The sequence below is a fragment of the Hylobates moloch genome, unplaced genomic scaffold (genome assembly GCF_009828535.3).
Source record: "Hylobates moloch isolate HMO894 unplaced genomic scaffold, HMol_V3 SCAFFOLD_2, whole genome shotgun sequence".
Taxonomy (NCBI): domain Eukaryota; kingdom Metazoa; phylum Chordata; class Mammalia; order Primates; family Hylobatidae; genus Hylobates; species Hylobates moloch.
The window spans coordinates 49,792,891-49,819,921 of record NW_026652277.1 but is presented as its reverse complement, the minus strand read 5'-3'; the positions used below and the strand labels follow the sequence as shown (position 1 = coordinate 49,819,921).

The window sequence follows — 27,031 nt, the reverse complement described above, 5'->3', positions numbered from 1 at the left end:
CTTCATATTGAATTACTATTTAGTAATCAAAGCAATCCCATAAAATAAATACCACAATTATCATTCCCACTTATAGATGAGGGAACTGAGACTCAAGACTTATTAAGGGACATTTGCTGGCTTATGGCAGAAATAGAAACCTAAGTCTGTTTGGCACTAAACCCCATTACATATAGGAGTGATCTGATAAATTGAAAACACTGTTGCCTGACAGAGGAAAAATAACATTGGCCTAAAATAACTAATAGGATAATAATTTTCAAAATAAGGAACAATATTCTAGTGAGTTAAAAAAAAGTCTGACCAAAAATTAGGAAGAATAAGGTAACGAACATAAGACCTCATCTTTTATTAAGTGAGTTAGTGAAGGGTAGAGGTAAGGCAAAGTTGATGATCTTGGCATTACAAATCAGAGCAAGAGTTATGTGAATTATCTATAATGAAATGCATTATTTGCAATTAAAATTATACAAACACTGATCATCTAGGGAGAGTAAGATTAGTGTCCTGGTTCTGGAAAGCATCAGTGGAGCTATGTGCGGTGTCTTGCTGAGCATAAAGTAAAAGTGCGAGTCAAAGAAGAATGAATGGTAGAGAGGGGGCTTTAGAAAAATGAAATCATCCTTTGATAGGATGAATTTATTTTTTAAATGAGTTTTGCCTCTTGTCCCCCAGAGCATTGATTTTTCCTTTGAAAGAAGAGGTGCAGGCAGATTATGAGAGGTGTAGCGTGAAGGTGGAAGGCTCAGGACTGAGCCCAGCTCTGGCATCAACTTTTCAGGTAATACTGCGCCTGTCTTGAAACCTTTTTCAAGTAGTAGTAAGGCCCCTTTTTCACAGAAAACCTTATGTTCAACATATGAAACAGAGAAGAAAAGAGGACTGTCTAATGGCGGCTGAAGGTTGGAGGCTGAGGTCTCATTCTCCCCAACTCACCAGCTCCCACTCTGGGTCTTGGCAGGTCCCTAGGAGCCCCCATGGTCTCCCCTCAAGCACATTAGACTGGTTCTCCCTGAAGGGTCTTCTGAGTCTAGAGTGAAGATCTTTGAGCTCCATTCCCAGCCACTGCCCTGAGATTGTGAGATCAATGCCTTTGTGATCCTCAGTTTGCTTAACTATAAAGTGGGGCTAGAGGAATCCCTAAGATCCCCTCCAGCTATAATACTCTGTCCTTTAATAGGACTCTTATGGTTAATAAATTAACAAAGGGGCCATCACATTGCAGTAGATTAGGGGAAAAAGAAATTGGCCAAGTAGGTAGTGTTTTCCAGGGTCCATAATGTTTCACCAATTTACAGAGGATTAGAGATTTTTTTAATAAATTGATACAAAAATCAATAAAATTTTGGTAGTCTGTAAGCCTTAACCTGCCTTTCAGTATCGAACTGGGGAAAATTTGACAAGTGTACTGATTCAGTCTATACTGATGCATTTTTTTCTTTTTTGGTAAAGAATTTCCTGCAGTTGAGAGTCACTTGAAAATACTGCAAAGTGGTTAAAAATGCTCAGAAATAACTGAATATGATTATACAAAAGAACATTCTTGCTCTTAGGAAATACACCTGGAAGTATTTAATGGTAAAGGGTCCCAATGTCTCTAACTTACTCTGAATGGCTTAAAAATATGTATTTATACCTAGGTGCTACAGAGTGAGAGGGAGGGAGGGGTCAATTGTAAATAGATGGTTAATCTAGATAAAGGAAGTTTCTGGGTATGAGAGAGTTCCTTGTACTATTCTTGCAACTTTTTTATAAGTTTAAAACTATATCAATATAAAAACTTACAGAAACAAAAAAAAATGCTCAGAAAAATACCTAACTGAAATGCATTTGTTTTTCCCCTCCCATGCCCTTTCTGTAAACTTTCTGTCACACCCCAATTTATTTATTTATTATTTTTTATTATACTTTAAGTTCTAAGGTACATGTGCACAACGTGCAGGTTTGTTACATATGTATACATGTGCCATGTTGGTGTGCTGCACCCATTAACTCATCATTTACATTAGGTATATCTCCTAATGCTATCCCTGCCCCCCTCCCCCTACCCCATGACAGGCCCCGGTGTGTGATGTTCCCCTTCCTGTGTCCATGTGTTCTCATTGTCAGTTCCCACTTATGAGTGAGAACATGCGGGTCACACCCCAATTTAAAAGAGAATATTCATGACATTTTCCCCCACGTTTTTTTCCCTTCCTCATCTCCCTTCTCTTTGATAGCTGTGACTGTCGGAGCAGGAGTACTTGAAAGCCCTAAGGGTTGATGAGTTGCAGCTGATCATCCACTTAACCACTGCTGACAGTTCTGCTGCTGCTCTTACTATACTCCCAGAGTACAGTAAGCAAGCAGTTGCATTTCTAGAGATTTCATCCATTCATAGTGATAATAGAAAACAGCCCACTTGTATTTTATTTCGAATCCTCTTTATTCAGGGAAATATTTGTTAAGTATAAGAAATAATAAGTATGGGAATGAAGAATATCATTTCAGCAAAAAGGCAGTATAGCCAAGCTGCCAGGGCTCTGCACATGTCCCCTTAGCTCTTACCGTTCCTGTCTGTGCCAATGGCTTCTTACCGCAAGCTCTTCTGATTCTCTGTCTGAGAGCTTTTCCCAGTCCAGGAAGCAAAACAGAGAGCTGGGTTGTTAATGCCCTGACAGCATCCACGAGCCAATGGCAGACAGAGTTGGGTGGATAAATGCCTCCTATTCTCTCGTCCTCTGAGGCATGTTCTGATCTACACAACAGCCCAGGTGTCCCCAGACAGATGGCCCCAGTGGCCCACAGTGATAGCTGGATAGCTGGTTTATTGTTTTTTTGTTTGTTGTTTTTTGTTTTTCGAGACAGGATCTCACTCTGTCGCCCAGGCTGGAGTGCAGTGGCACAATCACTGCTCACTGCAGCCTCAACCTCCCTGAGCTCCAGTGATCCTCCCACCTCAGCCTCCTGAGTAGCTGGAACTACAGGTGCGCACCACCATGCCTGGCTAATGTTTTTGTATTTTTTGTAGAGACTAGGTTTTGCCATACTGCCCAGACTGGTCTCATGCTCCTGGGTTCAAGCAATCCTCCTGCCTCAGCCTCCTAAAGTGTTGGGATTACAGGTATGAGCCACTGAGCTGGCTGGTAGCTGGTTTATTAACATACCCTGGGTTCTTTCTCATCTCCATCTCACTTCTCATTCCTTTCAGGGATCACCTCCCAAGTAAACTACTTATACTCAAAGTGTTCTCTCAGGCTCTGATTCTGAGGGAACCTGCTGCAAGACAAGGGGGTATTTCAAGAAGAAAAGAAAGAAACTAATTTCATTAAGGACCTACCAACGGTGTAGGATGCTATGCCTATGTTATCTTTATTCAACTTTCACAGCAACCCTACTAGAAAAATACAATTACTGTATTCTTGCAGATAGAAGAAGGTGACTCAAAGAAGTAAATATTTTGCTTAAGATCACACAGTCTGGGGAGGCTGGGGAGGTTGTAGTGTTCAAATCCACAGCCACAGATCACAAGGTCCCACGCCTGCCTCTCCACCTGCCTCCTGAATCCCTTCATTAACCCTGGCAGGCCACTACTGACCAGCTTCCCCTCAAATCCTTCAGGGACAAAAGGCTTTGAGTTCATTCCTTTTTTCTGAAGTCTAAGTTAATAAAAAAAGGCGAAAACTGTGTCAGAGGAATTTGGTTCAGTTCCACACACATCTGTTGCATGATCATTCTCAATCACATCTTGTGAACAGTCCCTACCCTCATGGAGCTTCCAGTCCAGTGAGGGAGCCACACTCACAATCAGAAGCAGCCATGGAATGTGTTAAGTAAGGCACAGATATGCATTCAAGAGAGTTATTTAGCCCAACCTGGGGTTTCAGGAAAGTTTCCTGGTCAGGTAAAGCCCAGGCTGAGTCTCGAAGGGCAAAGAATATCCAGGGATATAATAAAAAAAAAATTTTGATGGCGATTTCAGCAGAAGGTATTGATTGAATAAATGTGTGAATTGAGGGAAAGAAAGGAGTCCAGAATGACACTGAGATTTTTGGCTTTAGCAATCAGACGGAAGGTGGTGCTACTAACCAAGACTGAGAATACAGGAGAAAGAACAGACTGGAAGATGCTGAGGCCATTTTTGTCCATGGATCGCTACATCAGACAGTGACAAGTATCCTTTGGATCTGCCAGGTAAGCTTTCCCAACATGTATATTATTTCTGGTCAAAGACAGCTTAATAGGTGTGTGATGGTGTAGTGACACAGGGACCCATCCGTAGAAGGGCCTCATGCATGGTTAAATGCGCTGCTATCAACATCTTGAAATTCTTAATAATCATTGAACAGAGGTGCTATATTTTCATTTTGTACTGGGCCCTATAAATTACATAGCTGGTCCTGCTTCTGGGAAAGTATCTTGGTCGCCTCCCTGCATTCCCCATTCCCAACCATGGGCCTTCCTATGGGGCCAGGACTCTATATAGTCTTAGTAAGTGATGTTTTCTCGGCCAGTGTTTGAAACCAAAACAAAACAGAAGCCCCAAATTCATGCAACTAAACGATAAAGTCTCTTCACCAAGCAATGCTCCCCCTTTGAAAGCTGATGCTGCCCCCTTGAGACATTTCCCCCCTCAAAACCCTAGTCCCCTATTCACAATAGCAAAGTCATGGAACCAACCCAAATGCCCATCAATAATAGACTGGATAAAGAAAATGTGGTATGTATGTACCATGGAATATTATGCAGCCATAAAAAGGAATGAGATCATGTCCTTTACAGGGACATGGATGAAGCTGGAAGTCATCATACTCAGCAAACTAACACAGGAACAGAAAACCAAACATTACATGTTGTCACTCATAAGTGGGAGTTGAACAATGAGAACACATGGGCACAGGGAGGGGAACATCACACACCAGGGCCTGTTGGGGGATGGGGGGTGAGGGGAGGGAACTTAGAGGACGGGTCAATAGGTCAACAGCCTCCAGAACCCACCCTGCCTCCAGCCACATTTTGCTAACATGTCACCCCAGGGACCTGGCCCAAGCAGGGTGCTCGAACACTGACACCTACTGCTACTGTAATGAACTGTCACAAAGTTAGTAACTTACAGTAACAAACATGTATTATTTACAGTTCTACAGATTAGAAGCATTAGAAGCCTGAGCCAGGTGTGGCTAGGCTGCAATTCTTTAGAAGGATTTGTGCTTTGGAAGGTCCCTACAAGGGCCGCATGCTCTGGGGGCTATTCCTGGCCAGTGGGCCTCAACCTGTGAGCTGGCCAGACCATCCCCCAGGGAGGGGAGGACAAGGTCAGCAAACTTGCCACTCTGATGACCCTTTGATGTCCCCTTCACAAGAACAAGCTCTCCTCAAAGAAAGCTTTAAATAACTGAGTGTTTCTGTCCAGGTAGTACCTATGATAACTACAGGAACCAATGCAGGTTAGTTTTCCTCAGTGTCTGGGTAAGCAGAATAACAGCTCCCAGAGATGTCCATATACTGGTATCTGTGAATGTATTACATTACAGAGCAGAAGGGAATTAAGCTCACAGGTGGAATTAAGTTTGTCAACTAGCTAATCTTTTTTTTTTTTTTTTTTTTTGAGATGAAGTTTCACTCTTGTTGCCCAGGCTAGAGTGCAACAGCACAATCTCGGCTCATGGCAACATCTACCTCCCACGTTCAGGCGATTCTCTTGCCTCAGCCTCCCAAGTAGCTGGGATTACAGGCATGCGCCACCATGCCCGGCTAATTTTGTATTTTTAGTAGAGACAGGGTTTCTCCATGTTGGTCAGGCTGGTCTCGAACTCCCAACCTCAGGTGAGCCACCCGCCTCGGCCTCCCAAAGCGCTGGGATTACAGGCTTGAGTCACCGCGATCGACCGCCAACTAGCTAATCTTAAACTAGCAAAAGTATCCTCAACTATGTGGGTGTGCTTAATGTAATAATGAGAGTCCTTACAAGTGGAAGAGAAGCAGAGGAGGCCAGCGTGATGTCATGTGAGAAGGACTCAATGTGCTCTTGCTGGCTTTGAAGATGGAGGAAGGGCCCATCAGCCAAGGACAGCACGCAGCCTCTACCAGGTGAAAAAGGCAAGGAAACAGATTCCCCATGAGGGCCTCATGAATGTCGACACTTTGATTTTAGTCCAGTGAAACCTAGGTCAGATTTCTAATCTGCAGGAAATAATAAATTTGTGTTGCTGAAAGTTGTCAGGGCTCAGCCACCAGGAATGCATCAGTGGGCAATGCTGTCCCAGAGCTGCCCACACATGGAGTGCCCAAATCACTCCTCTGTAGGAAGTCAGAACCTTCAGGGCTGTGTTGCCTAAGGATGCTAGGCAGGGCTCAGGAACCAGAACAATCTCCGTGCAAACCCTGACCACCCCTTACCAGCTCTGTGACCTTGGGCAAATCACTCCTCTCTGTCTCTTTGTTTCCTCAAACGCAAAATGTGGATGACACCAGGACAAGGCTGTAGTTCCTTATCCAAAACCTTGGGGTCAGATGTGCTTCAAGGCTCAGAATTTTTCAGATTTTAGATACTGCATTTGCATTACAGTAATGCCCACGGTGAATCCATCAAACACAATATGACTATTCAGACTAAATAGGTCAGTTTTGCCACCAAATGGATTCACTGGGTCAAGTTTTCTCTCTAAATTAGTTATAAAATAACTTTTGTTCTCAAAGTTATTGTTGTTGTTCCTAACTACAGCAAGGATACTGTGGCCCTATAATTACTTCATAGAGTTATTATGTGGATTAAAAGAGTTACAATACAGGAAGCACTTAGGCCCATGCCTGATGCACAGAAAGCACATAAATGTTTAGGAACATCTGTAGCCAGTTTTCTTGCACAGTTCTACATTCCATGCCTAGCATGTGCTGTTACAGCTGTTGGGAATGCATTTTCCCTGGTGTTTCTGCCTGGAGAACTCCCATTCACCTATTCAAAGGTAACTTGGTGTCACCCCCACCATGCAGGTGTCCTTGACCACTCCTCTAGTCACACCTGCACCCTATGCCTACTTCTCTGCTGGCATTCATCATGCTGAATTATAACTGGCCTAGGTCCATCTCCCCTTCTAGATCTCGTGGGTAGGAATGATAGCTTGCTTGCCTGTGTATTCTTAGTACTTAGCACACACTAGGCCCATGGGCACAAATGTGTGGAAAATGGAATTTAATCAGACACCTAAATCTCTCAGTCTGCCAGTCTCCAAGCAGGTGCAGAAAAGCACATCCCAAAAAGGGCTCCCTCACCACTCTCAAATCTGAACAGAGATTAAAAACACCAATTTGCATATTCAGCATTATCACAACAGTGCCTGGAGAACTTCTTTTGCACCTTAAAATACTTCATCTGTCTCAAAAACCCAATTAATATGCACCAGAAATGGCCCTGGCCAAGGGGAGACTTGGGAGATTAATTAGCACTTCAGCTATTCAGCAAAAATTTATCTGAGTCCAAAATCTCTCCCTTCAACCTTTAGGCTGAAGAAACACCTGGCCACCCCAGGAGGCCCCAGGGGGCCAGCCTGGACAGCTGCTTCTCCGGGGCCTGCTGCTTCCACAGCATCAGGGGAGGTCCGGGCACAGGGCCAAGGGGCGGCTTTGCTTTCACAGTGCTTTGTGTTTCCTCTCCCCTATGAAGACACCAACAGTTAGAGGTGGGCCCTGGCTAGGTCTAGAAGGCCCCCACCAGCCTCCTCACATTCACATAATTGAAAGGGAGAGAAACGCAGCAGGGCCCCCCAGAGGAAGGCTGGAGAAGCCTCAAAATTTAAACAAGCACCAGGTAGGGCTTGAGAATCATTCACACTCAAAGAAAAAAGGACTTGAGGGCTGGGCGCGGTGGCTCATTCCTGTAATCCCAGCACTTTGGGAGGCCGAGGCAGGCAGATTGTCTGAGCTCAGGAGTTCGAGACCAGCCTGGGCAACACGGTGAAACCCTATCTCTACTAAAATACAAAATAATTAGTTGGGCATGGCGGCGTGCGCCTGTAGTCCCAGCTACTAGAGAGGCTGAGGCAGGAGAATAGCTTGAACCCGGGAGGCAGAGGTTGCAGTGAGCTGGGACCACGCCACTGCACTCTAGCCTGGCCAACAGAGCGAGACTCCGTCTCAAAAAAAAAAAAAAAAAAAAAAAGAGAAGACTAAATCTAGGATGCCCCTAAAGACAATTTAGTCCCGTGAAGAACTGCACTGTGTCTCCGGCCTGCCTGAAAAAGGGGCATGATTGGTTGAGGGAAATGGCTGCTCCTCTTCAAATGAGGTGATTATAAAAGTCTCCAGAGATAAGAAGGGACCTTAGAGAAGAGCTCCATGAACCTCCATATTTAGAATTAACAAATTTACTAGAATACAGACATATAGCGGAAATCCTGAAATACAGCGGAAATCCAGAAATACAGTGGAATGACAGCACCAGTGTGCTTGTCCGGTTCTGGGGGTGATAACTACTCCCATAGCAGGACTGGTCCTTCCTGGGAAGCAGCTGCTGCATCTGATTTAGTCCTCACACCAATCCTAGAAAAGAAGGTTTCCTGTTCCTCTCCCAAGGTGCAGGTTAAGGTTTGTGCCCAAAGCTACTTATTTGAGGCTTTCTCCAGGGTCCTTTTTCACCTCTTACTTCCTAACAGCTTTTCCCCACACATCTAAGGGATGATCCAACTATCTATTCCCATCCCCACCCCCATCCTCCCCAGAGAAAACACGTTACTCCACCCCTATAAAGTATTCCAGGTCCTAATACTCTCCCTGCTCCTGTGAAACTCCCATTCCCTCAAGGTGTCAGCCCTGTGTTCGAAGAAAATATGTGCTGAAAGCTCTTCACACCAACGTGTGGATTCCTATGGAGGGAACACACCCATGGCTATTCACATGCCTAAAATTGCACCTCTTGTCAACCCTAAGGAATCTGGGCTGGAATTTCAGTCACTCTAAGGAGAGCCACACAACAGTACTGAGGTGGGAGAAGGGTGATGTTCAACTAATGGGGACACAGCATCACTCCCAGGCCACCTGCTTCAGGGCCTGAATGTCTCCAACCCCCTGGGTATAAGAACCACCAGCAACACTTGATAAAATGCAGATTCCTGGGTCTGGCCCCCAGAGATACTAATTCTGTAGGTCTGGATGGAGCCCTGAAATCTGCATATTCAACATGCAACTCAGATGACTCCAAGGCAGACGGCCATAGACCACACTGTGCACTTCAGTACGACTCACTCATGACTGATTCCTGCTTCTCTTCTCTGTTTCCACCCATCTCCAGCCTCTCACAGCTGCTTTTCCCAAGGACTAGGGAGAGTTAGTAGGAAAAAGGTTGCCCCCAAAGTTTTCCATGGACTAGCCAGAATGACCTCTGCCAATACTTGATACTTAGTAATTTACAGATACAATTGCCTGGAATTTGCTTCAATCTAATCCAAAGGGGGAAAAAAGTAACTAAAGAGGACATGGGAAAGATGCCTGATGGCATTAGACTTTCCACTGTGCAGTAGAGAATATCAAAAGTAAATTTCCAGATATTTTACTCAGCAAGGCCAGATTTAAAAAGGAAAAAAATAGACCAGGCGTGGTGGCTCACGCCTGTAATCCCAGCACTTTGGGAGGCCGAGGTGGGCGGATCACCTGAGGTCGGGAGTTCGAGACTAGCCTGACCAACATGGAGAAACCCTGTCTGTACGAAAATAACAAAATTAGCTGGGCGTGGTGGCGCATGCCTGTAATCCCAGCTACTTAGGAGGCTGAGGCAGGAGAATCGCTTGAACCCGGGAAGCAGAGGTTGCCATGAGCTGAGATCATGCCATTGCACTCCAGCCTGGGCAACAAGAGTGAAACTCTGTCTCAAAAAAAAAAAAAGGAAAAAAAATAAAATTAAAGGAAAAAGATTTTTAAAAAGAAAGAAAGAAATGTCCAGATTTTGATAACTGTGCTGTGGTTATATTCTTGTTCTCAGAAAATATACACCAAAATATTTAGAGATAAAAGGACAGAATATCTCCAATTTATTCTTAAATGGTTCAGAAAAAAATATATAGATATATATACATACACACCTATATAACGTATATACATACATAGAAGAAATGATAAAGCAAATGAGGCAAGATGTCAACTGGTGAAACTGGATAGAGTCTACAGGAATTCCTGATACTATTCTTAACAACTGTTCTATGAGCTTGAAATTACACATCAAAGTAAAACAGTTACAAAGAAAAAATTCCCCAGGTGCATGTGAGGCAGCGGTAACAGTTCTCTTTACTTTTGTATATGTTTCACACTTTCTATAATTTAAAAAAATTACCTATGCAACGCTTCAGGTGATGGTTTGAGTGACGCTGACACCAGGCTAGCCCAAGAACCTAGGCACGATCTACAGCTTCATGGGAAAATGAATTGTGAGTGAGGAGTACACCTAAATCTGCAGCGTCATCTTCTACATCATATTCCCAACCCCTAACACCAAAAAGAAATAGCTTCACAATTTTATCTTTATGGTGTTATTTTTCTCTGATAAAATTAATATCAATTCTTTTTGGGGGGAGGAAATCGTATAGAACGGCAATTGTAAACCAGAAAATAAAATCACATTTTAGATACACATTGCTTCTACTGCAAAAGGAGTTTCTATTAAGACAAGTGAGTGAAAGCCCCAGAATTTAGACAGTGCTGTAATGCCTTTCTTTACTTGGTTTCGGGACATAAATTTAAGCCAGAATAACAGACTGTGTTTTTTTTAAGTTCTCATTAAACTACAACTGTGAAAGGGATAGAAGCTGAAGATTATACGGATTACGTAAGAAGAGGATGCAAATGCAGAGGTCATATTAAAAATATTTGACAACCCACAGGGCACCAGCCAATCAAAACCAGTCAGAACAGATGTAGATTTAAGCCCTGCAGCTGGGCCAGGCATTAACCCATTAGCTCCTGGATCGCTGGCGATTCCAGGAGTACCAGGGAAGGCAGCAGCTATTCACTATTTCAACATTTTAACAACTAGTAGAGCCATGGTGGCACACACTGATGGAAGCCCAGCTCTGTCCGCAGGGAATATTAGCTCTAATAGCTGTGGCTTGTTCCAGTTCTCATGGGAGCTCTGCCAAGTTAAGTGCAGATCCCATCTATACTCACAGGGTAGTGGCTTCGCTCACCACCCCCGACCCCTCCAGCTCCAGATGACGCTGTAGGAAACCAGAATATGCCGCTCCAAAATATACCACTCTGGCATAAGGATTATTTTGAGCTGAAAGCAACTGAAAAGAAGCAGGTACAAGAAGAGCTCTCTGCCCTCCCCTTATTTGCCTAAAAGTACGACATAAATTTACAAAGGCAAAAGGGTCTTCCTCCCCTCTTTACAAGGAAAAGCAAAGGATGACCAAGGAAGACAAAGTTAGACCCCTAGCAGCCTTAAGACATCAAAGGAATCTACAAAACAAGCCTTACTAACTACCCTTTATCAATTTGCCTTCCCTCCAGACTCAAAGTCCTTTTCGTTTGTCCTGTCACTTCTTTATAAATTTACTGTTCTTTGTTGAAAATCGTATGTAAGCCTACATGCAAAGTCACCTCCTTGAGAATTACTCATTTCCTGGTTATCTCCCATGTATACCTGAGGTATCTATGTCAATAAACTTCGATTTGTTTTTCTCTTGCTACAGGGGGTCTTTCCCTGCTAAAAATGACAAAGGGTGGAGATAAAATTATTTTTTCTCCCTCTACAGAGTCTAAAGTAACTTGAGTATAGCTAAAAAATGCTAATGACTCACCCACTCTTCAATTGCTACACAGCCAAACAATGGATTTGGGGGTGAGCAGTGGAAGGGGGAGATATGTAGGCATTATTCACACTTCTTAATAAATATCTTCTTTTGCTAATAGAGACTCCAGGGCAAAACAAATGTTTCTGGGGACACTCAAGTGAGTCATAGGCTGAGAATAGAGATGAGCTTTATTGTAACCATCTGCAAAAGCTTCTTACGAACCTATTAGAGGAGTGGGTTGATAAACTACTCCATGGGACAGTTACATTTTAGAAATTCACTTCAAAAAAAAGAAATTCATTTCTAACTTCATGCGTGGAAGTTTGAAAGTAAGAATATTTTCCATTATCTACCCTGCCTAAGCTGGTTAGGGTACTGGGGGAAATTACAGCTGTTCCTTTCGGTTATGAAAGGGAGAAGGGCAGAGACCTGGTCTTTGTTTTCTTACACAATGGGTGGCCCAGGCTGTAAGTGATTAATTACTTGCTTAATAAACGCTTTTTGATGTTAAGGAGGAGGGTGCTATTAGAGATGGTCTTTCCAATTTAGGTCATAGCCTGCATTTGTAAGCCACTGTCTCTTCAGAGAACCAAGCTAAAACCAACACAGCCCAAATAGCAAGTGTGTGACAATGTTCATAGAATAGGTAGTGATATAGGAAGAAAATAAATTTAAACCTGATTTCTAAACTCTATTCATGTCTTGTTTCATTTTCAAGCTCATTGATATTTGATTTTTTTTCTCTATTTAAGAGGCAATCTTCGGCCAGGCACAGTGGCTCATGCTTGTAATCCCAGCACTTTGCGAAGCCGAGGCGGGCGGATCACCTGAGGTCAGGAGTTCGAGACCAGCCTGGCCAACATGGTGAAACCCCGACTCTACTAAAAATACAAAAATTAGCCCAGCATGGTGATGCATGTCTGTAGTCCCAGTTACTGGGGAGGCTGAGGCAGGAGAATCGCTTGAACCCAGATGTTGCAGTGAGCCGAGATCACACCATTGCACTCCAGCCTGGGGGACAAGAGCGAGATTTTGCCTTAAAAAAAAAAAAAGGCTATCTTCAAAAACTTCCACCCCAGAGGACCCAACAGCCACCAGGAGCAACACAGATCAAGCACTTACCTTAAGTAGGCATTTTACATGCCTTGTTTGACTGAAAGGTTTTACACAATGGCTAAGCCACAGTCCCGCTCTACACATTTTTCTGACATCTGCCCTTTAAGGTTTTCCGTCCACTCTGGCCAAAAGCTATTGTTTTGGTTCACACAGCTGGCTCCCTCCTCCTAAGCAAGATCTTTGTTCCTAGATTGTTTGCGCAAATAAAAAGTACCTGCTGTGTGAGGTTAAGTGAGGATGCACTGGCCTTATAAATGCTCCCTTTTCAAGCAAAATCCGAGGCAAGAGAACAGAAATCTGGTGATGACTTCATCAGTGAGATTCTGTGTCACTTGAAAGATGTGGAAAATCACCAACCAAGAAAATGATCAGTCTGGGGAAAGTATGTCACCATGGAGAACCTTGGTAAAGAACACATTCTAAGTCACTGGTTTTCCCTCTTTTTTTTTTTTTTTTTTTTTAATTCAGTTCCACGAACCCTCCCACAAGGGTGTTTAAAAATTCCCTGTGCCCAGAGTAACCTACCGCTCTACTGAGAAGAGCACACTGCAATGTAGAACACAGAAGCCAGACCTTTCCAGGGAATGGAGGCAACACCAAGGAAGGCCTTGGAAGAGGTGGTGGCTGTCTCAGCAGCCACGCCCTCCGCTTCCTTTGAGCCAGAGCCTCTGTTTCGTTTTGCCCTTGCCTCATGTGACTCAGTGGCTGCTGTGGTCTGAATGTTTGTCTTCCCTCCAAAATTCCTATGTTGAAATCCTTACCTTCAAGCTGTTGGTATTAGGAGGTGGGGCTTTGGGAAGGTAATTAGGTCATGAGGATGGAACCATCAGGAATGGGATTAGTGCCCGCTAAAACACTAAGAAAAGGCTGGTGGGCTAGACTCAGTGACTCATGCCTGTAAGCCCAACACTTTGGGAGGCTGAAGTGGAAGGATCATTTGAGGCCAGGAGTTTGAGACCAGCCTGGACAACATAAAAAGACCCTCATTCTCTATAAAAATAATAACATAAAAAATTAACCAGGTATGGTAGCGTGCCCCTGTAGTCCTAGCTACTTGGGAGGCTGGGGTAGGAGGATCCCTTGAGTCCAGGAGTTCATGGTTAGCGTGAGTTGTGAGCGCACCACTGTACTCCAGCCTAGGTGACAGAACAAAACCCTATCAATCAATCAATCAATCAATACTTTTTAAGAGGCTGGAGAGAGAAGTGACCCTTCACCCCTTTTGCCATGTGAAGACATAGCAAGAAGGCACCATATATGAATAAGGAAGTGGGTCCTTACCAGACACCAATCTACTGACGCATTGTTCATGGACTTCCCAGCCTCCAGAACTCAGAAATAAATTTCTTCTGTTTAAAAGCCACCCAGTTTGTGGTATTCTGTTATAGCATCCTCAACAGATGAAGAAAGTGTCCAACCCTGATCAGGTTGAACCACCCACAGTAATCCATCCCCTTCCCAATGACTGGTTTAACAAGGGACACATGACACAATCCTACAAGTGAGACTTTTTTTTTTAATCTTTTCTTTGACAGTCTTGCTCTGTCACCCAGGCTGGAGTGCAGTGGCATGATCTCGGCTCACTGCAACCTCTGCCTCCTGGGTTCAAGCAATTCTTGTGCCTTAGCCTCCTGAGTAACTGGGATTACAAGTGTTCACGATCACTCCCAGCTAATTTTTGTATTTTTAGTAGAGATGGGGTTTCGTTATGTTGGCCAGGCTGGTCTGGAACTCCTGGCCTCAAGTGATCCACCCACCTCAGTCTCCCAAAGTGGTGGGATTACAGGCATGAGCCATTGTACTCGGCCACAAGAGAGATTTAAGAGGACACCAGCTGTGAGGATCAGCTGTGAGGTAACCAGGAAAGATTTTGTCTCTGATAAAACGAAACTTCAGGAAGGGGCAGCCTCTTTCTCCTTCCATAGGACATTGACTCCATGTGCTGCCCGGAACTCTGGCAGCCACCTTGTAACCATGAGGAAAACTGAATGCAACAAGCCATCATGGCAGAAAACAAACCTGCTATTTGATAGCATTGCTGGGTCATCCTAAAAGTGCCCTATCTCAAGATTTTTTATCAGTGAAATTAGAAATTTTCCTTTTCTTTTAAGCCACTTGAAGCTGAATTTTGTGATACCTGCAGCCAAAAGCATCCTAATACAATTTGCTACACAAGTTTGTAGAAGGCAGCCCTCCCCTCAGGCCTCCCCACTGTTGCCAGTTCATCTGTTAAATAGACAAGCTGGATTCCCAAGGGCCATGCACAGAGTCTCCTTGCTACTTTTCCTCAGCTCTATTCATGGAAATAAAATTAATTTTCTAGTCCATGAATTAAACATTGCTGCTGCCGGCTGAAAGATTTTAACAACAGCCTTTTGTTGACAAGAGAGGCAGGATCCCGACGTGTTCTAAAATAAGCTACAAGGAGTCAGAAGGGTAGGAGGGGAGGCAAACGGGAGGAGGCCATCAAAAGGAAAAACTGCAAAATCCCACTCAAGTCCAGCTTCTCTAAATGGTCAGCCTGTGGTTGAACTTGTGTGCAGATGAATCACCTGGAGATGTCGTTAAAATGCAGACAGTGATTCCGTGGGGTCGGTGAGGTCAGAGATTTGTTTTCTCTAACAAGCTCCCAGGTGATGCTGATGTTTGTGGTCCGAGGACCACACTTTGAGTAGCAAGGCCCTTAAGGCTCAGGCAACTGCAGCTGTAAGACTGTCTACATGTTTGTTCTAAAGCTCTGGAATGTCTCCAGAGAGAAACCTGCAGCCTGCCAGGACCCACAGAGCCCTCCAACCTTTCTAGTAAGCAGCAGGCCCTGCAGTAGCCCCAACACCTGCAAAAATGGGGAGCGAGATATGAAGGAGGGCAGATCCATCATCCCTGGAATGTGGGCTCATAGGAATCAGCTGCTAAAGAAAGAATGAGGGGGAAATGGGAACAACCCCCTCTCCACACATGTACCTTTTAGAAGCAGTGGAAAGAGTACAGGACAAAGGAAGGAAGGGGAAGGAGGACGGGCTCTGGGTTTGGTCTGAGTTTGTGATAGCCTTAGGGGGTTTTTTTTGTTAGTGTATTTGTTTGTTAGTAATTTTTCCCCCAGGACTGAGTCTGAGTCTGTGAAATCAAATCCCCAAGTGAGACTTTATTCCAAGCCTCCCCTCAGCTCCATGCAGCCTGAGGCAGGTGCCCAGCCCCACTTCAAGCCCACTTAAGAGTCAGGGACACTCGCACCCAATGAGATGTTTGTCCCAGCATCTTTCCTGAATAACTTCACATATCCCACTGACAGGTGCTGGTCTAGAAATTGGGCTTGAGACTGTTCCTCCACATTAGAAATCATTGGTATGTGCGATGGGCTGAGAGGAGGAGGTGAGAGCCGGTGGGAAGGCTGCAGGGAGCCCTGGGCAGCCTCTCTTTCCACAAACCAGATGAGGTCTGCTGAATCTTCTCACCTCTGAGCAGAGACCTCCAGCGCGTCTCCCTCTCCACGTTATGTTCCTCTTTCTCCACTCCACTCACCAGCCATGCTGAATAATTGAGTTCTTGAGCTGCCCTGCCCTGCCCTGTCTCTCTTTCCTCGGGACCTTTGCTCAGGCTGTGATGCCAGCTCACCCAGCCTCCCACGACCAGCCCTGCACCTCCTGACACGCTCCAGTTGGCTCCTACCTTTGGGGAGCCTCCCAATTCCCCCTAAGCTGGCACTGATTCTCGGCCCCACGGCACTCGAGAATGGATGGTGCCTTGAGGGGTGTCACCTGTGCACCTGTTTCTCCAACTGGCCTGTAAGTGCAATGAAGTCAAGGATGGTGCCAGTGCTTGGCAGGTAATGAGTAAGTAATAAATATTGTTGAATAAGGAAATTGAATAATGGTTCTCAGCCCGCTGTGCATTAGAAACACGTGAATAGCTTAAAAAAAAAAAAAAAAAAAGCCAGGGCATCTCTTTTAGACATTCCAATTCATCAGGCCTAGGTAAAGAAAGGCCCAGGCTTCCGACAATTTTAAAAGCTACCCAAGTGATTCTGATGTGCCACCATTTCTGACAATCATTGGAATTTAAAAAATGATTAGTGGGCTGGGCGCGGTGGCTCATGCCTGTAATCCCAGCACTTTGGGAGGCCGAGGCAGGTGGATCATGAGGTCAGGAGAATGAGACCATCCTGGCCAACATGGTGAAACCCCATCTCTACTAAAAATCCAAAAATTAGCCAGGCGTGGTGGCATGCACCTGTAGTCCCAGCTACTCAGGAGGCTGAGGCAGGAGAATTGCTTGAACCCGGGAGACGGAGGTTGCAGTGACCCGAGATCATGCAACTGCACTCCAGCCTAGGCGACAGAGCAAGACTCCATCTCAAAAAAAAAAAAAAAGATGAATGGATGAATGAATATGTGCCTGCATGCACGACTGTGAGGATCTCTCTCGTGGCCACTCACACATATAATGAACAAACAACGGGCATTTGTGAGGGAAAATAGCTGGTACCTGTTGTTGTGGCCACCAATCCATTGCCAGGGGAAATAAAATTGGAAAAAAACAAAAACTGCCTTTACCCAGGACCAGGGCTTCCTGATAACCACGGGGCTTTCTTTATCCAGCGGGCTGGCTAGACTGTCTCGCTCTCCAAAGGAAGAGCTGAACAGAGGGAATGAGTGAAGTGAAACACTAAGGAAATGTGTGGATGGAAAAGGAAGGCTAACATTTACTCTGTGCTGGCTTCCAGGCAAGCTCCTTACTGCATTCATTTGATTCCAGGTACAGCCTAATGCCGGTTGTACTCTTGTTACACCCAAGGTTGTGGCACTTCCAAAGAAACATGGGACAGAGGAATGGGTAGACTGTGTTCCAGAGACTACAGAATTTCAAAGTAAATGTTCAATGAAAAAAAAAATGCTACTCAAAGACACTTTTAACACTTTTATAGATCCTTAAAACAACAACAACAAAAAACCACGGCTGTGTCACCCTTTTGCAAATCTATCACTGACTTTTTCCAAGCAACTATTATAATTTTATGCCACACACAAAACTAGGTAAGGTGAAAACTAAAATATTATAGCAAGGTCATGATTAAATATTTGGATTTAAAAGCTGTGCCTAGCCAGGCATGGTGGCTCACACCTGTACTCACAGCACTTTGGGAGGCCAAGATGGGCGGATCACCTGAGGTCGGGAGTTTGAGACCAGCCTGACCAACATGAAGAAACCCTGTCTCTACTAAAAATACAAAATTGGCCAGGCATGGCGGTGCATGCCTGTAATCCCAGCTACTCGGGAGGCTGAGGCAGGAGAATCGCTTGAACCCGGGAGGCAGAGGTTACAGTGAGCTGAGATCGCACCATTGCACTTGCACTCCAGCCTGGGCAACAAGAACAAAACTCCATCTCGAAAAAAAAAGCTGTGCCTTACATTTGATTCACAAGTACTCCAAGTCGGAAACAGACCGGTAAGCCAGTGCAGGTTTCATGACCAGGCCCCTACCTTGGGAGGTAATAATAGTAGATAGCATTGACTGTCTACTCTTTAGCAAGCCCTTTAGCATATGCCCTATCCAGGCACAGTGGCTCATGCCTGTAATCCCAGCACTTTGGGAGGCCAAGGCAGGAGGATCGCTGGAGCCCAGGAGTTCAAGACCAGCCCTGGCAACATAGTGAGACCCCCATCTCTACAAAAAACAAACAAACAAAATACAGCTGGGTGCAGTGGCACACATCTCTAGCCCTGGCTACTTGGGAGGCTGAGGTGGGAGGATCACTTGAACCCAGGAGGTTGAGGCTGCAGTGAGCCATGATGGCACTGCTGCACTCCAACCTAAGTGACAGAGCAAGATCTTGTCTCAAAGAAAATACATATGCCCCAATTCTCAAATAACTGCCAGCTCAGTACTATTGTATCCATTTTACAGATGAGGAAACTGAGGCTCACAAACTGTAAAGAAACGAGTCTGAAGTTGAACTAATTGGCAATGTCAGGATTCGCACTGGTTTCTACTCTGCAGCTCTCTTTCTCATTTCATGGTCACAGTGCCATCTGCAGTGACCTTGATCAGTTTGTTTGTTTTAAAACTGAGTTAATAATGTTAACCTCAATCTATGTTCATACTTGTTGGGACTACTAGAGCCAGCAAAAGCAAACTCTATTCTCTCCGGTCTAGCTGCAATCCAGGCTTGGGTAAGGCTCTTAATGCTTGCCCATTTGTTAAAAATGCAAGAGCTGTAACAACAATGGGCTTGGAATTACAACGTTTGAAAGGAAGAGTCATTCACTTTTCTTAGATTTGTAGTAGTTTAATTGAGCATTAAAGATTTTTTTAAATGATGAGTCAAAGGAAGAGGGAGGGAGAAAGTCAAAACTGAGACTCTAAGAGATTCAGAGAAATGATGTGGCCCTGTTTCTGTAGCAATTGTAACTGGCTGTGCTCAAAAATCCCAAAGAAAATGCTAAAGACCAGCTGAGTTGTCAGCTGAACAGAAAGATCCCAGCTACAAAACAATGATCTTTTGGAGGAAAATAGGAGGAAGATGGAATGAAAGAGAAGGGCATGGAGGAGGGAGGAAGTACAGAAGGGATTTGTGTTCATCTCTCTTTGGAACGTTGAGAAAGAGCCCTTATTTCCAAAGTCAAATCTATCTTTTCTATGCAAGAGAGGCAGTGAAGCCAAGTTCTGTGCCATCTTTGTGGAATTTATTGTGCTGCCGGAAGAGTTTTTTTTCTTCTGCTAAAGAAAAAGGGCCAGTATTAGGACCAATAATAATGACAGTGAATAATTAACACCAACCAAGAGCCAGGCACTGTGCTCAGTGATTTACACATATCATCTAATTTGATTCTCACAACTTTAGGAGCAAACAGTATTAACATATCCATTTTAAAGGTGAGAAAACTGCTTCAGAGATGTAAATTTGTCCAAGGCCATTCAGCTGGTAAGTAAGTAGAAGAGCAGGGATTCACATTCAGATCTGCCTGTCTACTGAGCCTTGCTTACTCTAGAAAACCATGGGGCAAGACAGAAGTCATGACCATGCATTCTTGGGGCTCCTCAACAACCTGAGGGACTTGATGGAAAAGAAGCACAACCCAATGAAGACATCAGGACCAGATACAGGCTACCCGATGCCCGATGGAAGACAGCTCATCTTTGGGCAAATTTCAAAATGTGACTGGTGGACCAGCGCCTTCCAAGCCCCAGCTTCTACTGACCACCCCATCACCCCACACTGCCTTGTTAATCTCCACCACTTCTCAGCTTCCTTGCCATATGTTGAATACCACTCAGGATGGTGCAGATGCTCCAAGAACCCAGCAGGGCACCAAAGAACCCTATATCTGCCTTAATAATGGTCACGTTTGCCCCAAGACAGGACAGAAGGATGGCTGATGTATCAAAGGAAATGGAAAATTACTGCTTTGCATGCCTGGTGCTGTCAATGAAGTTATCTCATGAGGAAAACAGTCACGATGTCACTATGGGACACATTTAGGGGACTCAGATGACATTTAGGGAAAAAACAGAAAAGGGCTTGATGTTTCTGGGAGGCAACAGCCAGATGTCTGGAGGCCATCAGGGGAGACTCCGCTGGGAAGCAGCCCCAGGGCTCACACCTCCACACGCTAACTGCAAGGCATCACTCCCTGCTCTACCCGTCTTGGGATTCAGGGCTGTCCCTTGGCCAGAAACTCTCAAGCAGGCGTTTTTGTGAGCTCAAGCCTTCAGATGCAGGTTTTTCCTCTAGTTGGAGTTTGCATTCTGTCCTTTTTTTTTTTTTTTTTTTTTTGAGACGGAGTCTCACTCTGTCGCCTAGGCTGGAGTGCAGTGGCGCAATCTGGGCTCACTGCAAGCTCCGTCTCCCGGGTTCACGCCATTCTCTTGCTTCAGACTCCCCAGCAGCTGGGACTACAGACGCCTACCACCATGCCTGGCTAATTTTTGTATTTTTTTAGTAGAGATGGGGTTTCACCGTGTTAGCCAGGATAGTCTCTATCTCCTGACCTTGTGATCGGCCCACCTCAGCCTCCCGAACTGCTGGGATTACAGGCGTAAGCCACCACGCCCGGCCGCTTTCTGTCCTTGAAAGTCATGAACTCATTGCTGAGGACCTGGGGGCACCAAGAGCATTCTGTCCTGACAGCCTGCCCACTCATAAAACGAAAAGGATAAAAAGGGAAAACAACATGCTCTGGCCCCAAGGAGAACTAACAACTTGATGAACTAACAATTTGATGGCTCTTTCACGGATGACATTTTACCACCATGCAAATTACTCTCCACACACTGCACATCCAACACATCCCCTGCTGGGTGCACTGCATAGATGCCTCTCGTTTCCAGCGCAACCTCATCTGGTGTGGAGAGTGGCAAGCAATGGACAGGCTAAGCCTATTTCCTCTACAAGTCAGGTCCTTGAAGTGCATGAGCAGCCCACTGGGGCATGAACTTGGCCCTAATGCTACATATAACCAGTAGGGAGGTGGTGAAAAAGGGCGTTCAATGGGGGGAAATTTGTGGATCAAGGCACCAGGGCTTTCACTGAAAATAACCCTAAGTCAGTGGTCTGCCTAGTCCCTCTGCTTACCCTATGTAGCCTAGTCATCAGCACAGCTGATCTTAGCTGGTCTCTGATTGTCCCTCATTTCTTCCCTCAAAAGCTATTCATGAGACTGAGTACAGTGGCTCACGCCTGTAATCCCAGTACTTTGGGAGGACTGCTTGAGCCCAGGAATTCAAAACCGGCCTAGGCAACATGGTGAGACCCCCATCTCTACAAAAAAATGAAAAAGAAAATAGCCGGGTGTGGTGGTGCACACCTGTAGTCCCAGCTACTTGGGAGGCTGCAGCGGGAGCATTGCTTGAGCCCAGGAGACTGAGACTGCAGTGAGCTATGATCGTGCCACTGCACTCCAGCAAGACCCTGTCTCACAAAAAAAAAAAAAAAAAAGCAGCAGAAGCAGTAGCTATTCATCAGATAAGACCCATTGTTTGGAATGTTTCTAAGTCACAATTTTGGACCTTAAAACTCTAATATCTACCATTGTCTGCTATTTTTCTTTTTTTAGGGAGGCAATGAAGGTGGGGAGAGAATTAAGACTTAGGGGCCGGGCGCAGGGGCTCACACCTGTAATCCCAGCAGTTTGGGAGGCCGAGGCTGGGGGGATCACGAGGTCAGGAGATCAAGACCATCCTGGCAAACACGGTGAAACCCCGTCTCTACTAAAAATACAAAAAATTAGCCGGGCATGGTGGCAGGCGCCTGTAATCCCAATTACTTGGGAGGCTGACTCAGGAGAATGGCGTGAACTCAGGAGGCGGAGCTTGCAGTGATCGGAGATCGCGCCACTGCACTCCAGCCTGGGCGACAGAGCAAGACTCTGTCTCAAAAAAAAAAAAAAAAAAAGAAGACTTAGGAAATAGCAGATGAAGCAAAGGCAGAATTTATCCAGGGAGGTATGGGATGGGGTTTGGGATACGTGTCACAAAGGGGAAACCAGATTCCTTCAGCGTGTTAACTTCTCTAAGGAAGCTAGAGGAGACTGGGGCCTGGGAGGTGTCCTCTAAACCAAGGTCTTTCAGAACAAAGGTTCTATCTTCACCACAGAGGGCGGTCTGGAAAGGGAAGAGGTGACCTGGCAAACGTGGAGAGAAAGGCCTTGTCCTTGTGGCTCCTGGTCCAATGCCAGGGTCTTGGGGCTCAGAGGCTGTGAGAAGTGGAGCCTGTGAGCCCTAGGTATGTAAGATAATATTTTAAGTGCTCACTTTTCCCTGAGCACTCTCTGAACACCACAGCTATTAAAGATAAGCCTCAATCCCCTAGAGGCCACCAGGCTCTGAGGACCAAGCCCTGCCCTGCCTCTGGAAGCGGGGGGAGAGATGAGCTTGTTGGAGAACTCTGGGCAATAAGGGCTTTGGTTGGCAGCGTGGGAGTGTGTTCATGAAGCAACAGCAGAACACCATACAGTCTAGTCAGTTGGAGAATTAAACCAACACATAAAGGTGATGGTGAAAAGGACACAGAAATGAGGAGGTTCACTGAGAGAAGGAAAGATGAAGCAGGAGATTTCCCAGAGCTTTGGGGAGACTTTAAAGGCTTTAGGGATCCCCAAAGATCCTACCTCTCTCACCATCCCTCAACTCTGCTGTGCCCTCCCTGAGCCACACCCCCTAAGAGGTACCCACTTCTGGATGGCTTTGCTTCCAAGAGCAGCGACTGCAGGGTTTCAAGGGAAGGCTTGGAACCATAGTGTCCCCATTATCTACCTAGGCATTTGGAGCTGGCACCATGCCAAAAAACCCTTGTAGAAAGAGGTCTTATTTTCTTCCTTCCTCTTCCCATGTGGAAATAAAAGTAGGTTGTGTTTCTCCTGCCCGCCCTTAGAGATCAGGGAAACGGGAGCTGGAAGGGCATCTTGGATTACCTCGTCAAAGTCTCACTCAGCGTATCAATGCCTGTGCCTTTTGTCCTGGCTACTGCCGCTTCAGTAAAGGAGGCGAAAACCAGTTATTGCGGCCAGGGCGGCTGCGAAGTGGTTCAAAGATCAACCACTGGGGTCGTGCAGGGTGGGCGCGGAGCCCCTGGGGCCCAGGGGAAGGGGAATGGTGGTCAGCGCCTGGGCTCCCTTCACTACTGGCAGGAGTGGGGGTGCACGGAAGGAGGGTACCAGGAGAGCCACAGGTACGGAACAGACCCGCACTGGCCAGATGGGAACAGGGTTTGGAGAAGGCTCTGCACAGCCACAGTCGGAGCTTCGTGTTAGGGTCAGACCACTCTCGCCATGGGCTCGGTTTGCTCACCGAGAAACTTCCGAGGCCGGAGAACTGCAAATGGGCATAGAAGACTGCGGAGGGGGCAGGGACAGGGGCCTTGGAGAAGCAAGAGGGGAACTGGTATCTTCCATCTGGTGCGGGTAAACCAAGACTGTATCCTGTGCCGGGTCTCTCCTCCCCGGTCCAACTCCCTTTCTTGTCCTCATCTCTGCCCGCAAGGTCCGTGGTCCGCGGAGGTGATAGGGGGGATAGGAGAGCCCCAGGGACCGCACGGGTGACACAACCGCCCGCCCGTCCTCCCCCGCTGGGAGCCGATTCAGCCTGTGCCGAGCCTCTCCCTTCGCGCACCTCTGCGCACAGCGGTGGCGCCGCAGGACTCCGGGTCCTCCCGGCTCTCCGTCGGGAACCCGGCAAAAGCACTTCCTCAGGCAGACCGCGGCGGGGTAGCGGGGAGCGGAAGTTGAAACACTGGGACAGAAACACCTGCCCGTCCCAAGGGACGGAGAACTGGATGCCAAGGGGGCCGGGGCGCGCAGCGGGAGGCGAGGGGAGACCCGGGGTCGCTGCGCACCGCCCGCAGCCGAGGGGCCAGCGGCGACCTCGCGCGCCCCAGCGCGGCCTGGCCACGGGGGCCGGGGCGCAGGGGGCGCCGGCGGGACTTACCCCAGAGCAGAGTGAGTGGCTTGGCTTTGGGGATGAGCATCAGGGAGTACACGGCCCCCAAGTGGAGCAAGCTCATCAGGACGACGTTCCTCCAGACGATGTTCTGCCGCTGCCCGCGCGCGCCGGGCCTCTCTGGGCCGCCGCAGCCCTCCGAGCTTTCGAGCCCGGCACGGATTTCTTCCTTGGCGTCGCAGAAGGGGATCTTCCCCGCGTCGGTGGCCGGGCCTGGCATGGCTAGGCGAGGTGGGCGCCCGCAACAGCAGCAGGCAGGCAGGCGCTCGGCCCGAGCGGAGCTCGAGGGTGGGGGCGGGGGCGGGGGCTTCTGCCTTTTAGGGGGGAATTCTCCGCACGTCCTGTCCCCTCCTTCCAGCCCTTCTCCCGGGCTCCTGCGCCCTTCCCCAGAGTCTTAGCGTGGCCTAGGGATGCAGATCTTGGCGGCTGGCATCTGTGGCTGGCGTATCCCCCACACGGCTGCCTGGGCTGAACTCGGCAGCGAGAAAGAGGAGGCGCGCGCGGGGCGGGAGGGGCACGCGGCCGGGGAGGGGGAGCTGTGGAAATGGAAAGAGGCCGGAGACGCCGGAGGGAGCGCTCCGAAGGAGCGCTTAAGAAAGCCCTGCTTAGCTACAGCCAATCAGAAGCGCCCGTGCGGCGCTTAAAGACAAAGGCGCCCCCCTCTCCGCTCTTCGGGGCCGAACCGGGGAGCCCGCTGGGCGGGAGTCGGTCGCCTCCGCCCGGGGGCGGGTGGAAGGCGGCTCCCGGGGCAGGGAGCCTGCAGGGCGGCTCACAGCGTTTCTGCTCTTGTGTGTGTGTGACCCCCAAAATGCCTTTTATGGTATTTTTCCAGTCCCCCCCCGCAAAAAAAAAAAAACAAAAAACTTCCCGAAACTATCATCCCTTTGAGAAGCCTTTTATTTCTTCTCAAGCCTCAGGCCACCTGGGTTGGAGAATTTTAAATACTTGCTTGGAGTCGCGACACTAGTTAAGGCCAGACCCACGATGAGAATCAGAAGTCCCTGAGTCTGCCAGTTAGTAGGGCTCCTCGGGCCAGGGGAGGGTTGGAGGGCAGCTGCTGGTTCTTAATTAGGCAGCTGTGGATGACCCAGGCACACAGTAAGTGCTCAGTTGGTGCTTGTTAGGTGATGCACAGATGATTTGGGCCAGTTCGCTGCCATCGGTGCCCTGGCCACCCTCGGCCCATCCGCCGCGCCACTCTGTTTATGGTCAATTCTAGCTAATCAGCGCACTTCTGCAACGTCTTCTTAGCTCTGAGTGAGGAACACTACCTTGAAATCAACACCATTGAGAATCGGGCTTTACAAAAAATCACCCAGAACGTTCCAAGGAAAATTAACCTGTGAAAGATTTGTGTCTGCCCACTTCTCTCCTAAAGCTGATGGTTTATGAGCTCTCCAGAGAGGATCCTAGTTGCACAGAAAATGGAGGGAGGATTGAGCTGGAAGTGTCTGAAGCAGGTGTGACCGCACTTGCGGGCAGGCAGCAGAAGTAAAAGGGTTCGGGACGGCATCTCTGAGTTCTAGTTTTAACTGGCTGGAACCCAGCCCAACTCTCTGGCCACAGATTTCCTCACCTGAGAAGCAGAACTAGTTTCTACTCTTCCTTCCAGCTTGCATATTCCATGAATGTGAGTTCGAAGGGGCGCCATTATGTTGACCAAAACCAGCTGATTTTTAGATTAACCGTTGTTAGGAATCATTTCCAGGATTTCAAGAGAGGGAAAAAATTTAAAAGACTGACTGCATGAAAGGGCCATGCATAAGTAACTTATTGTTAGCAGACCTGAGCCAGTCCCAGCAGCCAGACAAAACAATGCCTGATTTAAGCTAAAGTAAGGTATGTGGCACTTGTGGAATCTAGGCCACTGAGTCAGTGTTACTGTGTTGCTTCACACAGAGCTGAAATTATAGAATTTGCCTGGAGACCAGATAAATGTTGGCGCTATATAATGACCAGTCAGACAATGGAACATGAAGTTGGAGGTGCGAATTTCATCAGCCTGTTCAACCTGGGCTATGTAATGAACCACGTTTTCTTCTCATGCTCCGTCTGCTCCCCATACCCAGCAGACCTTCGTACTCCCTGTGGCTCTCTAGTTCAGACTGTCCTTTCTCTCTGGCGTAGACTAGTTGCTCGGCCAAAAGCCTCTCTCCGGGTTATTGGAAAGGCTCAATGCTGTAAAGACCCTCATTCTAACCATTCAGTCATTTATTTGGCATTTATTGGGCACCTGCTATGTGCCAGGACCAGTGGGCACAGGGGATCCAAGGATGAATAAAGTATGGTGCCGCCCCTAAAGGAGCTCCTATCTAGAGGCAAAGATGGAGCAAACAAATGTAACCTCTTGACTATGGCCTTGGAAGGGCAGAAAGTTACAGTCCATTATCGAAAAAAAAAATTTTTAATTAGGTATCAAACTTACATACAAGGAGTCCAGGGGGAGCAAAAATAGTTCCTTATTGTCCCCCTGGAGAACCTTATTAGGTCAGCTGTTCTGTCTTGAATCCATCTTTTGTTTGTTTGCTTGTTTTTGTTTTTGAGACGGAGTCTCGCTCTGTCCCCCAGGCTGGAGTGCAGAGGTGTGATCTCGGCTCACTGCAGGCTCCGCCTCCCGGGTTCACGCCATTCTCCTGCCTCAGCCTCCCAAGTAGCTGGGACTACAGGCGCCCGCCACCACGCCCGGCTATTTTTTTTTTTTTTTTTTTTTTTTTTTTTTTTTTTT

The 27,031-nt window shown here is 46.9% G+C and overlaps 1 protein-coding gene across 1 annotated transcript in view; it reads right to left on the bottom strand.

The window, feature by feature from the left end:
• The window catches only part of SCD5 (stearoyl-CoA desaturase 5), a 162,908-nt gene extending 138,027 nt beyond the window's left edge, over window positions 1-24,881 (bottom strand). Inside the window, exon 1 of the mRNA XM_032149071.2 lies at window positions 24,295-24,881. Within this exon, the coding sequence (XP_032004962.1) occupies window positions 24,295-24,526 (232 nt within the window). The 5' untranslated portion in view covers window positions 24,527-24,881. The remainder of the gene's footprint in view (window positions 1-24,294) is intronic.
• Window positions 24,882-27,031: the final 2,150 nt, after the last annotated feature.